At 45.9% G+C, this 13,192-nt stretch overlaps 1 protein-coding gene across 4 annotated transcripts in view; it reads right to left on the reverse strand.

Annotated features, from left to right (window-relative positions):
• fbxw2 (F-box and WD repeat domain containing 2) overlaps window positions 1–13,192 on the reverse strand; it is a 66,967-nt gene that overhangs the window by 49,733 nt on the left and 4,042 nt on the right. For all 4 annotated transcript variants that reach the window (XM_085925266.1, XM_085925265.1, XM_085925263.1 and 1 more), the window contains exon 2: window positions 302–596. In XM_085925266.1, coding sequence (XP_085781392.1) covers window positions 302–568 — 267 coding nt within the window. In that variant the 5' untranslated portion in view covers window positions 569–596. The remainder of the gene's footprint in view (window positions 1–301; window positions 597–13,192) is intronic.

The raw sequence follows: 13,192 nt of genomic DNA on the forward strand, positions 1-13,192 counted from the left end.
GATATTTCTGAAATTTGGTTCTAATGCTATTGCTCGTCCCTGAAAAAATCCATTGGAAAAACGAACATCCGAAGCCAAACAAGGTCGTTTTGGTGTCCAGCTGAGCCAACGGAAAAGCACCTTGATTGACCCTCGGGCACATACCAACTGGTTGCAATGAAAGAATAAATTAATTTTGAGATTTGTGCCATTGCAGAGCCAGACAATAAATTTGTTTAGATGCGTAAAAATCTTTCATGTTTTATAATTTAGCAACATCAATATGATACATCTTATAAACAAACATTGCGGAAATATTTACTTTATTCCAGCGCTTGGAGACGAGGCAGCAGCACAGTAAGGTCTGTGGATCTAACCAGTGCAGCAAATAGAAAGCCAGTTCCAGAGGCAGGAGTCGCAGAAAGTCACGTTTGAGCAGTGTTTCCAAGCCATTTGACAAATGACGAAGCTGGGCCGCACCACTGAGGAATATGATGTGGTCCAATGACTGGTTACGCTGCTGGTCATTTAGCGTAAGGAAAGTGGTAGAGATTGACTCCAACCACCTCTGAAAATCTATCTTCTCCATGAGCTTTCATTAGAGCAACCAGCAATCCCTAAAAAGAAAAAACAGAATCAGAGATTAGTATTTCAGTTTCACTCAATGGTTTTTACTGCGTAAAAAATATTTTTGCTAGTTTATTTTTGGCTTGTCCAGCCCAAATTTCAACAAGAAATTTAGGAAATTTGGCAGATTAATATACACTTTGATTTTATTTTGGTTTCACACATAAAAAAATAGACTGACATTCCAAATTGTATACAACAGCAATATTTCATTCTTTAGTATTTTCATTAAGTTTGAGCCAATTAATCTTCTTCAGGATACGGTGATTTCTGCTGCACCACACACAAATGCCCCAGGGCCACAAGCCCATTGATGAAAATGGGTTCCAAAAAGTGCCACCTAGCTATAAACAGAAATGCCCACACCTCATTGATTAAGGTATGTAGGCACACAATTATATTCACACTTTAAATCAATAAAAGAAAAATTGTAAGCATATAATTATCCCTCCACACCAAATCAATAAAGATGACATGTTTTGATACTATGTGACCAACTAAGTGGTCAAGAGAAATGTTTTTATAGCTAGCTTCATGATCTGACTTGTATTCTTGTGCACTTTGAAAGAACAAATAGTTTTTGGTATACCAGAATTTCAGTAGTTGGCACCAATACCTGTGATTTTCCACGATTCTCGATACTAATTTGGTACCACGGTACAAAACCGTGGGAAAAGCTCTGCCAGAGGTGGGAGTTGAAGCTCTTCCTGACAGGGGATTCTGCCAGACGTTCCCAGCAGACCCTCACAGTACGTTTGGGCCTGCCAGGTCGGACCGGCATCTTCCCCCACCATTGGAGCCAACCCACCACCAGGTGGTGATCAGTTGACATCTCTGCCCCTCTCTTCACCTGAGTGTCCAAACATGCGGTCGCAAATCCGACGACACAACTACAAAGTTGATCATCGAACTGCGGCCTAGGGTGTCCTGGTGCCAAGTGGGCACATGGACACCCTTATGCTTGACCATGGTGTTCATTATTGACAATCCGTGTCGAGCAAATAATTCCAATAATAGAGCACCGCTCGGGTTCGAGGGGCCGTTCCTCCCAATCACGCCCTTTCAGGTCTCACTGTTGTTGCGCACGTGAGCATTTAAGTCAACCCAGTAGAACAATGGAGTCCCCAGAAGGAGGGTTCTCCAACACTTCTTCCAGGGATTCCAAGAAGGCTGGGTACTCTGAGCTGCTGTTTGGTGCATAGACACAAACAACAGCAAGGACCAGTCCCCCCACCCGGAGGGGGAGGGAGGCTACCCTCTCATTCGCCGGGGTGAACCCCAATGTGCAGGCGCCCAGCTGGGGGGCAATAAGTATACCCACTGAGGCAAAGACCCGGGCATGGGAGGAGTTTGGCGAGGCCATGGAGAATGACTTCTGGACGGCTTCGAGGAAATTCTGGTCCACCATCGCTGGATGGTAGACCAGAATTTCCCCCTCCTGAGACCGGCAGTGCACCGTCAACACTGTTTACAGTGGAGATGGCGTGCTGCTGACCTTGATTCGGGACATTGTGAGTCGGTGGGGAGAATACTTCGAAGACCTCCTCAATTCCACCTATACACCTTCCATTGTGGAAGCAGGGCCCGGAGACTCTGAGGCGGACTTTCCAATCTCTGGGGTTGAAGTCACTGAGGTTGTGAAAAAACTCCTCGGGGGCAAGCCCCCAGGGGTGGATGAGATCTGCCCAAAGTTTTTAAAGGCTCTGGATGTTGTGGGGCTGTCATGGCTGACATGCCTCTACACCATTGCGTGGACATGCCTCTGGATTGGCAGACCGGAGTCATGGTTCCCCTCTTTAAGAAGAGGGACTGGAGGGTGTGTTCCAATTACAGGGGAATCACACTCCTCAGCCTCCCTTGTAAGGTTTATTCAGGGGTGCTGAGAGAAGGGTCCGTCGGGAGGTCGAACCTCGGATTCAGGAGGAGGAGTCTGGCTTTCGTCCTGGCCGTTGAACAGTGGACCAGCTCTACACCCTCGGCAGGATCCTCGAGGGGGCATGGGAGTTCGCCCAACCAGTCCACGTGTTTTATGTACTTGGAGAAGGCGTTCAACTGTGTCCCTCGGGAAGTTCCGTAGAGGGTGCTTCGGGAGTACGGGGTGCCAACCCAACTGAAAAGGGCGGCTCAGTCCCTGTATCACCGATGCCAGTTTGGTCCGCATTTCCGGCAGTAAGTTGGATTCGTTCCCAGTGAGGGTTGGACTCCACCAAGGCTGCCCTTTGCCTCCGATTCTGTTCATAATTTTTATGGACAGAATTTCTAGGCGCAGCCGAGGCGTTGTGGGTGCCCGGTTTGGGGACCTCAGCATCGCGACTCTGCTTTTTGCAGACGACGTGGTGCTGCTGGCTTTTTCAAGCCATGATCTCCAACTCTCACTGGAGCGGTTCGCAGCCGAGTGTGAAGCGGTCGGGATGAGGGTCAGCACCTCCAAATCAGAGTCCATGGTCCTCAGTCGGAAAAGGGTGGAATGTCATCTCCGGATTGGGGATGAGATCCTGTCCCAAGTGGAGGAGTTCAAGTATCTTGGTTGTCTTGTTCACGAGTGAAGCCAGGATGGAATGCGGGATCGACAGGCGGATTGATGTAGCGTCGGCAGAAATGCGGACTCTGTACTGGTCCGTCGTGGTAAAGAGAGAGCTGAGCTTAAGCTCTCAATTTACTGGTCGATCTACGCTCCTACCCTCACCTATGGTCACGAGCTATGGGTCATGACCGAAAAAACGAGATCCTGGATACAAGCGGCCGAAAGGAGTTTTCTCCGCAGGGTGTCCGGGCTCTCCCTTAGAGATAAGGTGAGAAGCTCGGTCATCCGGGAGAGACTGAGTAGAGCTGCTGCTCCTCCACGTTGAGAGGAGCCAGATGAGGTGGCTCGGGCATCTCATCAGGATGCCCCCTGGACATCTCCCTGGGGAGGTGTTCCGGGCATGTCCCACCGGTCGGAGACCCCGTGGATGACCCAGGACGCGCTCGAGAGACTATGTCTCTCGGCTGGCCTGGGAACACCTTGGGATACCCTGGGATGAGCTGGATGAAGTGGCTGGGGAGAGGGATGTCTGGGAGTCCCTCCTAAAGCTGCTGCCCCTGCGACCTGACCCTGGATAAGCGGAAGAAAATGGATGGATGGTACAAAATAACAGTAATAACAGAATCCACTTACTTTTAAAATCACGAATTTATTTAAAACTGCTTAAACTTTATACAATAAAAAATAGCATCAGTGGCATGAAGCCTTCAAGTCACACATCTATATAAACAAGCAAGACTGATAATAAATAACAATATTCAACTCTCGACATTAAAAAAGTGCAGCAGTGACATGGAGCCTTCAAGTCACACATCTATAAAAACAAGTAAGACTGACAAATAATTTCCAACTTTATAGTGTGGAAACCTTGCAAGCATTTTTTGCACGTTGGCTTGTTCGAATATATAATTGCTCCGGTTGCATCTGCCTCTAATGCAAAATACTTCCACACGACTCTGAGTGAGCTGGCTTCTCAACAAGCCAGCGTATTGGACTTCCACTCCCACTTGCTGAAGCTTTTGTTATGAAAGATGTAATTTTTCTTCTTCTTCAGCGCCGCTGAATGCTGCTCCGTGCTGCTCACATGCGTATACTGCCCCTTTCAGTTCCGGCAAAAATCGACACAGCTGACCGAGTGAAAAGTTAAATATTCGGTTCTGACGGTACCACAAAAAAACAGGTATCAACGTATTTTTTACCTGTTGGTACCGAAAGTATCGGTTCTTGTGACAACCCTAGTTGGAAGCACGATTAACTGAGAATGTGACGAAAGTGCATGGAGTGAGAAAAGAATGAACAAATGCATGGTAAGTTGTAAAAGCTTGGAAATCGTCAGGAAACATTAACGAATTGAGTACTAATGAAATTGCGAAATGCAGCTTGATCAAAAGTTCACGTACCGGCTAACAGTTTATGTAACACCCAAAAGTTCACGTAATTCCGTACAAAATGACAGATTGTCAGGATGATGAATGGATGATGTGTGACAGAGGGTAGAGTGGATGTATGCAGAAGGTCAGTTGTGCAAGAATGGCGCGTTTTTTCCCCCTTAGTTTGGGTGGGAGCGACTTATATTGAGGAGCGACTTATGTGAATTTTTTCACAAATTTTCAAAATTCAAAAAAAAAAAAAAAAGGGAAACCGCAATAAATGAACCGCGATGTAGCAAGGGATTGCTGTAATTTGAATTTCAAGTGACATCGGCGGCGCGGCGGTTGTTTACATAAAGGACAGAGATTCGATTACGGGATGACGAAGGGCCCCACGTACTAGTGGCATCATTAGCGGCTTTGTTTGTGACACGGAGGACAAAGAGTTTGAACGATTTAATGATTTGGAGTGACACAGAAGGTTTGAAAAACGATTATAGCTTTTACGCACGCCCAGTCCTACTCGACGGAGCTCTCTTTCACCTCCATGGATGGAAGTCGGGGGCCGGCGCTCGGCCGGGTGGCTGTCCGGGGACGGTGGATGGGGCTCGGACATGGCTTTTACGCACGCCCAGTCCTATTCTATGGAGCTCTCTACCACCTCCGTGGCTCGAAATGCCACCTCCAGGGATGACATCAGGGTGCACGTGCGGCGTTGTTGACAAAGGACAAGGAATTTGATCGATGGATTTAATGATTTGGAGTGACACAGACGGTTTGATAATATTGTTGTAATATTATAGTTCTTTGAAATATACTTTATATGTCGTTATATGGGTCTGTGGAATAATTAGAAATACAATTTACGAGTCCGACGTCAGCGGCGCGGCGCATATGCGGCGCATACGCGGTATTGTTTACATAAAGGACAATCGATGGATTTAATGAATTTTAGTGACACAGATGTTTTTATAAACGTGTTATTTATGTAATAGTTATTAGAATAACTGAATGTTACGTCAGGCCTCTTAGCTCCTTGTTTGTGTTTATGTCACGTTAGCATACCTATCGTTTAGCCTGTTGTTGCTCGTTCATGTCTGTTCTTGGTGTTGGATTTTGTCGAATAAATTTCCCCCAAAATGCGACCTATTCTCCGGAGCGACTTATACATGTTTTTTTTTCACGTTATTGTGCATTTTATGGCTAAAGCGACCTATATTCCGGAGCGACCTTTAGTCCGAAAAATACGGTATATGGTGCACTTAAAACCTGCAGAGCGCCTTATATATGTATCAATTGATGAATTTGTTGATCTATACTGGTTGTACACAGCACTCTGTCAATATGTTTCAGTACCTTTTAGTACAACTAGTAAATTACAAAGTTGCTTCGCTTTCAGCATTACGGCAACCGTGGTCAGGTGTCACCTAAGTAAGTCGATCACATGACATAAAAAAAAAAAAATTCTGTAGGTTAGAATGGCTTGATTGACATACATGTAAGCCTATCGGGAGTAAGTCACAGTGAACCGCCCTCGCACTCGCTTTTTTCTTTTAAAGAAAGTTCATGACCAGCAACAATAAGTGCCCCCAAGTGCTCAACCAAGTAAGAAGCCAAACCGAATCACTTTAATCCCATGGCTTGATTGACATACGGGTAAGCCTATCGAGAGACAATCACAGTAAACTGCAGCATACAGTGAACGCCCCACCCCCTTCACCGCAGCCCATAGACACCAAAGCTAAGAAGCTAATCAACGCATTACTAAAGGAAGTTTATGACCATCAAAAATGAGTGGGGTTGCTTCACCAAGTAAGAAGCCAAACGTGTCCTTTTCATCCCATTGCTTGATCGACATACAGGTCAGCCTATCGGGAGGCAATCACAGAAAACCACCCTCTACTCACCGCAGCACATACACACCAAAGCTAAGAAGCTAATCAACGCATTACGCATCAATGCACACACTCGCCTCTTTCTTTTAAACTAAAGAAAGTTTATGATCATAAAAAAACAAGTGGGGTTGCTGGACCAAGTAAGAACCCAAACCCTATCACTTTCATACAGAAAGGGAGCTGGGTTGACATTCCCTTTAGCACTAGCACAATCGAGTGGATGCATACCGCAACCCTAGTCAACCCCGGTTTGATGCAGTATCTTCTATTCTGTGCCTTTCAATCTGGTGTACCCTATATATGAATTAATTTCTAAAATAAAAAAAATAAATGGAGGTGTGCCTTATAATCCAGTGCGCCTTATAGTGCAGAAAATACAGTACTTGGAGATAAAACCAGCAGAGGTGCCAGAGGGAGAGTGGCAGGAGAGGAACAGCCAAGAACCCAGCCAAAGGGTGATCACCAAAGCCGAAAGACTGGAAGCAGGTGGACGGAAAACAACAGCTCGCACCAAGTCAACCCCACACACACACAAACCGAATCGCTCCTCACCGCCCCAAATCCTAGGGAATAAACTCATTAAACTTGCCCCCACCACCATGGAATCATCACTAGTCAAACTCAGCCCCCACCGGCAACTGAATATAAACTGATCAAGGAACTTTGTCATTGCTTTTTCAGAATGGCGATTTTCTGCTCGTAAGCATTGTCGGACAAAAAGCCCAGCTGCATTGTATTTTTCCTGAAAACAGAGCTTTTTTAACAAGAATTGTGATTCAGAATCAGAATCAGCTTTATTGACCAAGCTTGTGCATGCCAACAAGGGAATTTGACTCCAGTTGATCGCAGCCTATGGTCAACATTTAAGTGACTGACAACATTCAGGTAACTAACAACATTAAAATGGGGAAAGCAAGATGTTATTGCACAGTGATGTCTCAGAGTCTCTATGAGTGGTGTGAGTTCATCAGAACGACAGCCTAAGGGAAGAAGCTGTATCATTGTCTGCTGGTTTTGGCGTACATCACTCTGTAACGTCGTCCGGAGAGGAGGAGTTTGAACAGACTGTGTCCTGGGTGAGAAGGGTCTGCAGAGATGTTACTTGCATGTTTTCTGGTCCTGGACAAGTCTCGGATAGATGGAAGGTTGGACCCGATTATCTTTTCCGCAGACCTAATTGTCCGTTGCAGTCTGTGCTTGTCTTGTTTGGTGGCCGATCCAAACCAGACAGTGATGGAGGTGCAGAGAATAGACTGGATAATGGCAGTGTAGAAAGTCTTCAGCAGCTCCTGTGGCAGGTTGAACTTCCTGAGCTCTCTCAAAAAGTACAACCTCTGCTGGGCCTTCTTCCGGACAGAGTCTATGTGGCCGGTCCATTTCAGGTCCCGGGAGATTGTGGATCCCAAGAACTTGAAGGTGTCTGTGGTAGGAATAGCATTACTGAGGATGGTGACCAGCCGCTCCACCTTCTGTCTGTACGCAGTCTCATCATCGTCCCGGATCAGTCTGATGAGAGTGGTGTCATCCGCATACTTCAGGAGCTTCACAGAATAGTGAACTGAGGAGCAATCGTTGGTGTAGAGAGAAGAGCAGTGGGGAGAGTACGCACCCCTAGGGGGCACCAGAGCTGGTGGTCTGGGTGTTGGATGTGATGGTCCCCAGCCTCACCTACTGTCTCTGTTGGTCAGGAAGCTGGTGATCTACTGACAGGTGGAGGCAGGTACCGCGAGCTGGGTGGTTGATTGAACTCAACCAAGTCTAATTTTTGTTACGATGTTGTATTCTTTTCCTGAAGAAATAAAACAAGCATGCAGTGAGTAATAATGGCTCTTGCCATGAAGCGCGGGTAGTGTGCTTTCCAAATTGTGAACCAAATCCAACACCATCCATCCATTTTTAGAACCGCATTTCCTCACAAGGGTCGTGGGCATCCTGGAGCTGACTTCAGCTGATTTCATGACTCATATCTAATTAGATTTTGTATCTAGAGCCCAAGCACCTGCTTGTAGGTACATCCATAGCCCACAGAGCATTATATTATGTTCACGTCATAGTAACCATGGTATCGGTTGATCAAAAAACACTTATTTTCTTTTGAAGAACTTCGGATTCGCAGACGTCTTTATTTTAGTATGTAAATGGTCTACAGTTTATTTAAAACCTCTGACTATGAGTTTGTGACTTTGGAGTGTAGTGTCTATCTGCGGCTGCTCAAACATTAACACTAGGCCAAAATTCTTTTCTTAGTTAGAATACACATTTGATCTTTTCAGGCAATGATTTTTTGAAAGCCTTGTACATGTTTTGTAATGTAGTGTATTTGACTAGGTTCTCAAGCTTAAATATTAGTTAAAAAAACAAGTCATTTTGAATTAATTGTTGCTTGTTTTTTCTGTTTGGAAAAAAGGTTTCAGTCAAGATCTATGAGTGTGACCCCAAACTTCAGCACAATAGTATAGACCAGACTAGTGGCCTAGTAGTAGAGTGTCCGCCCTGAGACTGGAAGGTTGTGGGTTCAAACCCCGGCCGGGTCATACCAAAGACTATAAAAATGGAACCCATTGCCTCCCTGCTTGGCACTCAGCATTAAGGGTTAGAATTGGGGGGTTAGATCACCAAAATGATTCCCGAGCGCGGCGCCGCTGCTGCTCACTGCTCCCCTCTCCCCCAGGGGATGGATCAAAATCACATGGGGATGGGTTAAATGCAGAGGACAGAGCCCTTTGAGACTGATTGTGATTTAGGGCTATATAAACTTGACTTGATTGATTGAGATGTGGTTCTAATGGCGGCAAATAGACTACAGTCAAATCTCGGTTTTCGACCACAATCCGTTCCAGCAGGCGGTTTGAGAAGTGATTTGTTCGAATTCTATTTTTCCCATATAAAATAATGGAAAAAAATAGTCATCCGTTCCAAGACCAAAAAAAAAAAACCCACCTTTTTTAAGCATTTTTTTCATTTGTACATTTTGTCCAATCATGCAATTGCAACACACCCAACGCGCAACCGTAGCGTGCTGCCGACCGCGCAACTGCACCACGCTGGTCGGTTTATTGTGACAGAGCCATCGCTGAAATTTAGAAAATAGTTTTAAAGTCCTTCTTCTAAAGTTCTTCTTTTCGTGTAACGTCACAGCTCCAACTTGGTGTCGTGGAGCCACGCCAGCATCTCTGGTCCCAGGTCAAAGAGGCCGGCCTCCGAGAGTGGTCTATATAGGGGTGTTGATGATGTGGTCGTCTGTCTGCTCGAGGTCACCGCACTCGCATGCCGCACTGGCCGCCAGTCCCCCCTGCCGCATAGATGTGTTGAAGCGCCCAACACCAGTTCTTAAACGGTTCAGTGTGGTCAACTGCTGGCGAGGTAGTTCGTCTCCTCCTGTGGAGTCATCTCCTGGTTCCCAGATGTAACGGTGCGTGAGGGAGGGACAAGCTGCCTCCCACTCCTCCTTCCAAGCTGCTGCCAGGCAAGCTCCTGCCAGCCAAGCATGTCCTCAGGGATGGAATTGAGCATCTCTTGTGCTACCATGTTGTAGGGGTGGCACGCCTTGAGTCTGCTTGGTAGAGCTGGAATTGTTGTGGTGCTGTGCAAGATGTGCCGGCGCTATTCCCGCAAGGACAGGTAAGAGGGACACGGGTAGGCTTCAGGCATCCTGTTATAGTTCAGAGGGCGTTGTTAATTGCCACATCCACCTTTTTGGCATGGGGGCTTCTGTTCCAAACTGGGGCATAGTACTCTGCTACAGAGAAGACCAGCGCTTGAGTTGATCTCCACAAGATCTTAGCAGAGGCTCCCCAGGTTGTTCCAGCAAGGCGGCTGATCACTGCAACCCTGGATGTCACCTTTGCCTTCAGTTCTTCAAGGTGTTGTTCGAAGGATAGAGTCCGATCCAGACGCACGCCAAAGTACTTCGGGGCTTGTTGAACCTCCAGGCCTTTACCCTCAATGCTTACTACAAGTTGTCTCCTTGCTTCCCTGGTGCTGAGATAGTATGACGCAGCAACAGTCTTTCCAACGCTGAGCTGGCGACACCACTTTCGAAGGTATGCTACTATTCTATTCTTCATTCAGGCCGTTTTCTGTCGCCTTCCACGTTTGTCGTCTTAGCATGATGGCAAGGTCGTCTGCATAGCCATACTTTCTGGATGCTGTGTCCGGTAGATCGTATATATCGATGTTAAATAACATTGGTGAAAGAACTGACCCTTGTGGTACCCTGCTCATCAATCTTCGGAGCCTACTCCACATCCCACTGCTGGTTTGGAGAGTAAAACTGCGGTTGGAAAGCGTCTCTCTGATGAACTGCACCATGTGCCGGTCCGGTATGATCCTCAGCAGCTTCAGGTGGAGTCTTCGGTGCCACACGGTGTCATATGCGGCAGTTAGGTCCAGGTCAAGTCAAGTCAAGTTTATTTGTATAGCCCTAAATCACAAGCAGTCTCAAAGGGCTTCACATAGACAATCAATTGACAATTATTCTCAAAGCATCCCCTGATCTTGGGCTCCCAAAAGGGCAAGGAAAAACTCAAAAACCCCTACCAGGGGAAAAATGAGAAACCTTGAGAAGGGACCAAAGATGGAAGGATCCCCCTTTCAGGATCACCAGGCTGCAATGGATGCAAAGAGGGCACATAAAATACATAATATGGAAATCAAAAAGTGGATGTCCAGGCCAAAGCCAAGAGCTGTCGGAGGTGCCTTCGATTGTCCTGGCAGTGTCCTCTAGGAGGGTATTCCGCTGCAGTTCCCTCATGCTGAATTGGTCCACAAGAATTTAGATAGCCGTCGTCAGCTTGGGTGTCACCTAACCACCTCCCCAGCCGGGGAGGGGTGGGGGGAGTGGGGTCGGGGAGAGGGAGCAAAAACAAACTCCAGCCGAATCGGCTACTACAGGTTAATTAAAGGCCATATCATAGAAATACGTCTTTAAACGTGTCAAATGTTTCTACTGAGGTAGCAGTTCTAATATCCATTGGCAGGGCATTCCAGAGCTCTGGAGCCCGAATAGAAAATGCTCTAGCCCCTGCAGACATTTTCTTGGCCCTCTGTGTCACTAAAAGACTAGCGTTTTGCGAGCGAAGGTTACGAGACGGAACATAAGGAACAACTAAGTCGACGAGATATGAAGGCGCTAAGCCATGCAATGATTTATAGGTTAATAGAAGAACCTTGAAGTCACATCTTAAATGGACCGGGAGCCAGTGTAAATTGGCTAATATTGGGGTAATGTGATCAAATTTTCTTGTCCGTGAGAGCAGCCTTGCAGCAGCATTTTGTACTAACTGTAGACTTTTGATACTGGACTTGGGAAGACCAGAGAATAATGCATTACAGTAGTCCAGGCGCGACGTGATAAATGCATGTATAATAATTTCCGCATCACCGGTCGAGAGGATTGGGCGAATCTTAGCAATATTACGAAGGTGAAAAAATGCTATTCTGGTTATATTCTTAATGTGCTTTTGAAAGGAGAGCGTTTGGTCAAATATTACCCCGAGATTAGTTACAGTATCACTCTGAGTGATAGTACGGTTATCTAGAGTTATAGCGGTTTCCTTAAAATAAATGTTGATAACGGGCTGGACCAATTATCAACATCTCAGTTTTATCTGGGTTCAGACGAAGGAAGTTGAAAGACATCCATTGCTTGATCTCCGCAAGGCATGCCTCAAGATTACAACAGTCCCGCGGATCTGTCATTGATAATGGCATATATAATTGGGTGTCATCCGCGTAACATTGAAAACTAATATTATATTTACGTATTATGTTCCCAAGCGGAGTCATATAAATATTAAATAGAATTGGTCCTAGTACCGATCTCTGTGGGACACCACACGTAACTTTATAGAGCTCAGAGGACGCATTGCCATGGACCACTCGGTGCGTCCTGTCTGATAGATACGAATGAAACCAGCCTAGTGCTGACCCCGAAATACCAACACAACCTTTAAGACGCTCTAATAAAATATTGAAGTCAACAGTGTCGAAGGCAGCACTAAGATCGAGTAGTAACAATACCGATGAAGTATTTGAATCCATAGCTAAGAGGAGATCATTAGTCACTTTAGGAAGTGCTGTCTCAGTAGAATGATTAGCTCTAAACCCAGACTGAAAAGATTCATATCGATTATTAGCGACCATGTAATCAATAAGCTGCTGCGCTACTACTTTTTCAAGCAGTTTTGCTATGAATGGGAGATTTGAAACTGGCCTATAGTTACTGAGACAGTCCGGGTCAAGATTTGGTCGCTTAAGTAGCGGTTTAATAATAGCGGTTTTAAAGGCTGTTGGCACTATCCCAGAGGAGACAGACAGATTAATTATATTTAAAACGGACGGTCCTAAGATTTGAAATAATTCTTTAAATAGTTTGGCTGGAAGCGGGTCAAGTAAACATGTTGTTTGTTTAGCCGCACTAACTAATTGTGTAAGCCTTTTGAGGGAAACTCTTTTAAAATTTGAAAGGGTTATTGCATGATCGTCGGCGTCGGTAATTGGCGGTCCCGACTGAGCGATCGGAATGGTCATCTTGATCTCATCCCTAATGGATTCAATCTTTCGAGCAAAGAATTTCATGAACTCGTCAGCCGAGTGAAAGGAGCTATCGGGGGTTGGCTGGCGTAGTGTTAGCTTTGCCACCGTATCAAATAGGTATTTAGGATTGTTCTTATTGAGATGAATGACCTGCGAAAAATAACGAGTTTACCGAAGTACTTCGAGTTTGGCGGTGGTAAGGCCCTCAACATTAAGTTGAAACACCGACAGGCCTCGGTTTAAAGTCCTGATGTACTTTC

The sequence above is a fragment of the Syngnathus leptorhynchus genome, chromosome 12 (genome assembly GCF_054491065.1).
Source record: "Syngnathus leptorhynchus isolate UIUO chromosome 12, UIUO_Slep, whole genome shotgun sequence".
In the NCBI taxonomy this organism is placed as follows: domain Eukaryota; kingdom Metazoa; phylum Chordata; class Actinopteri; order Syngnathiformes; family Syngnathidae; genus Syngnathus; species Syngnathus leptorhynchus.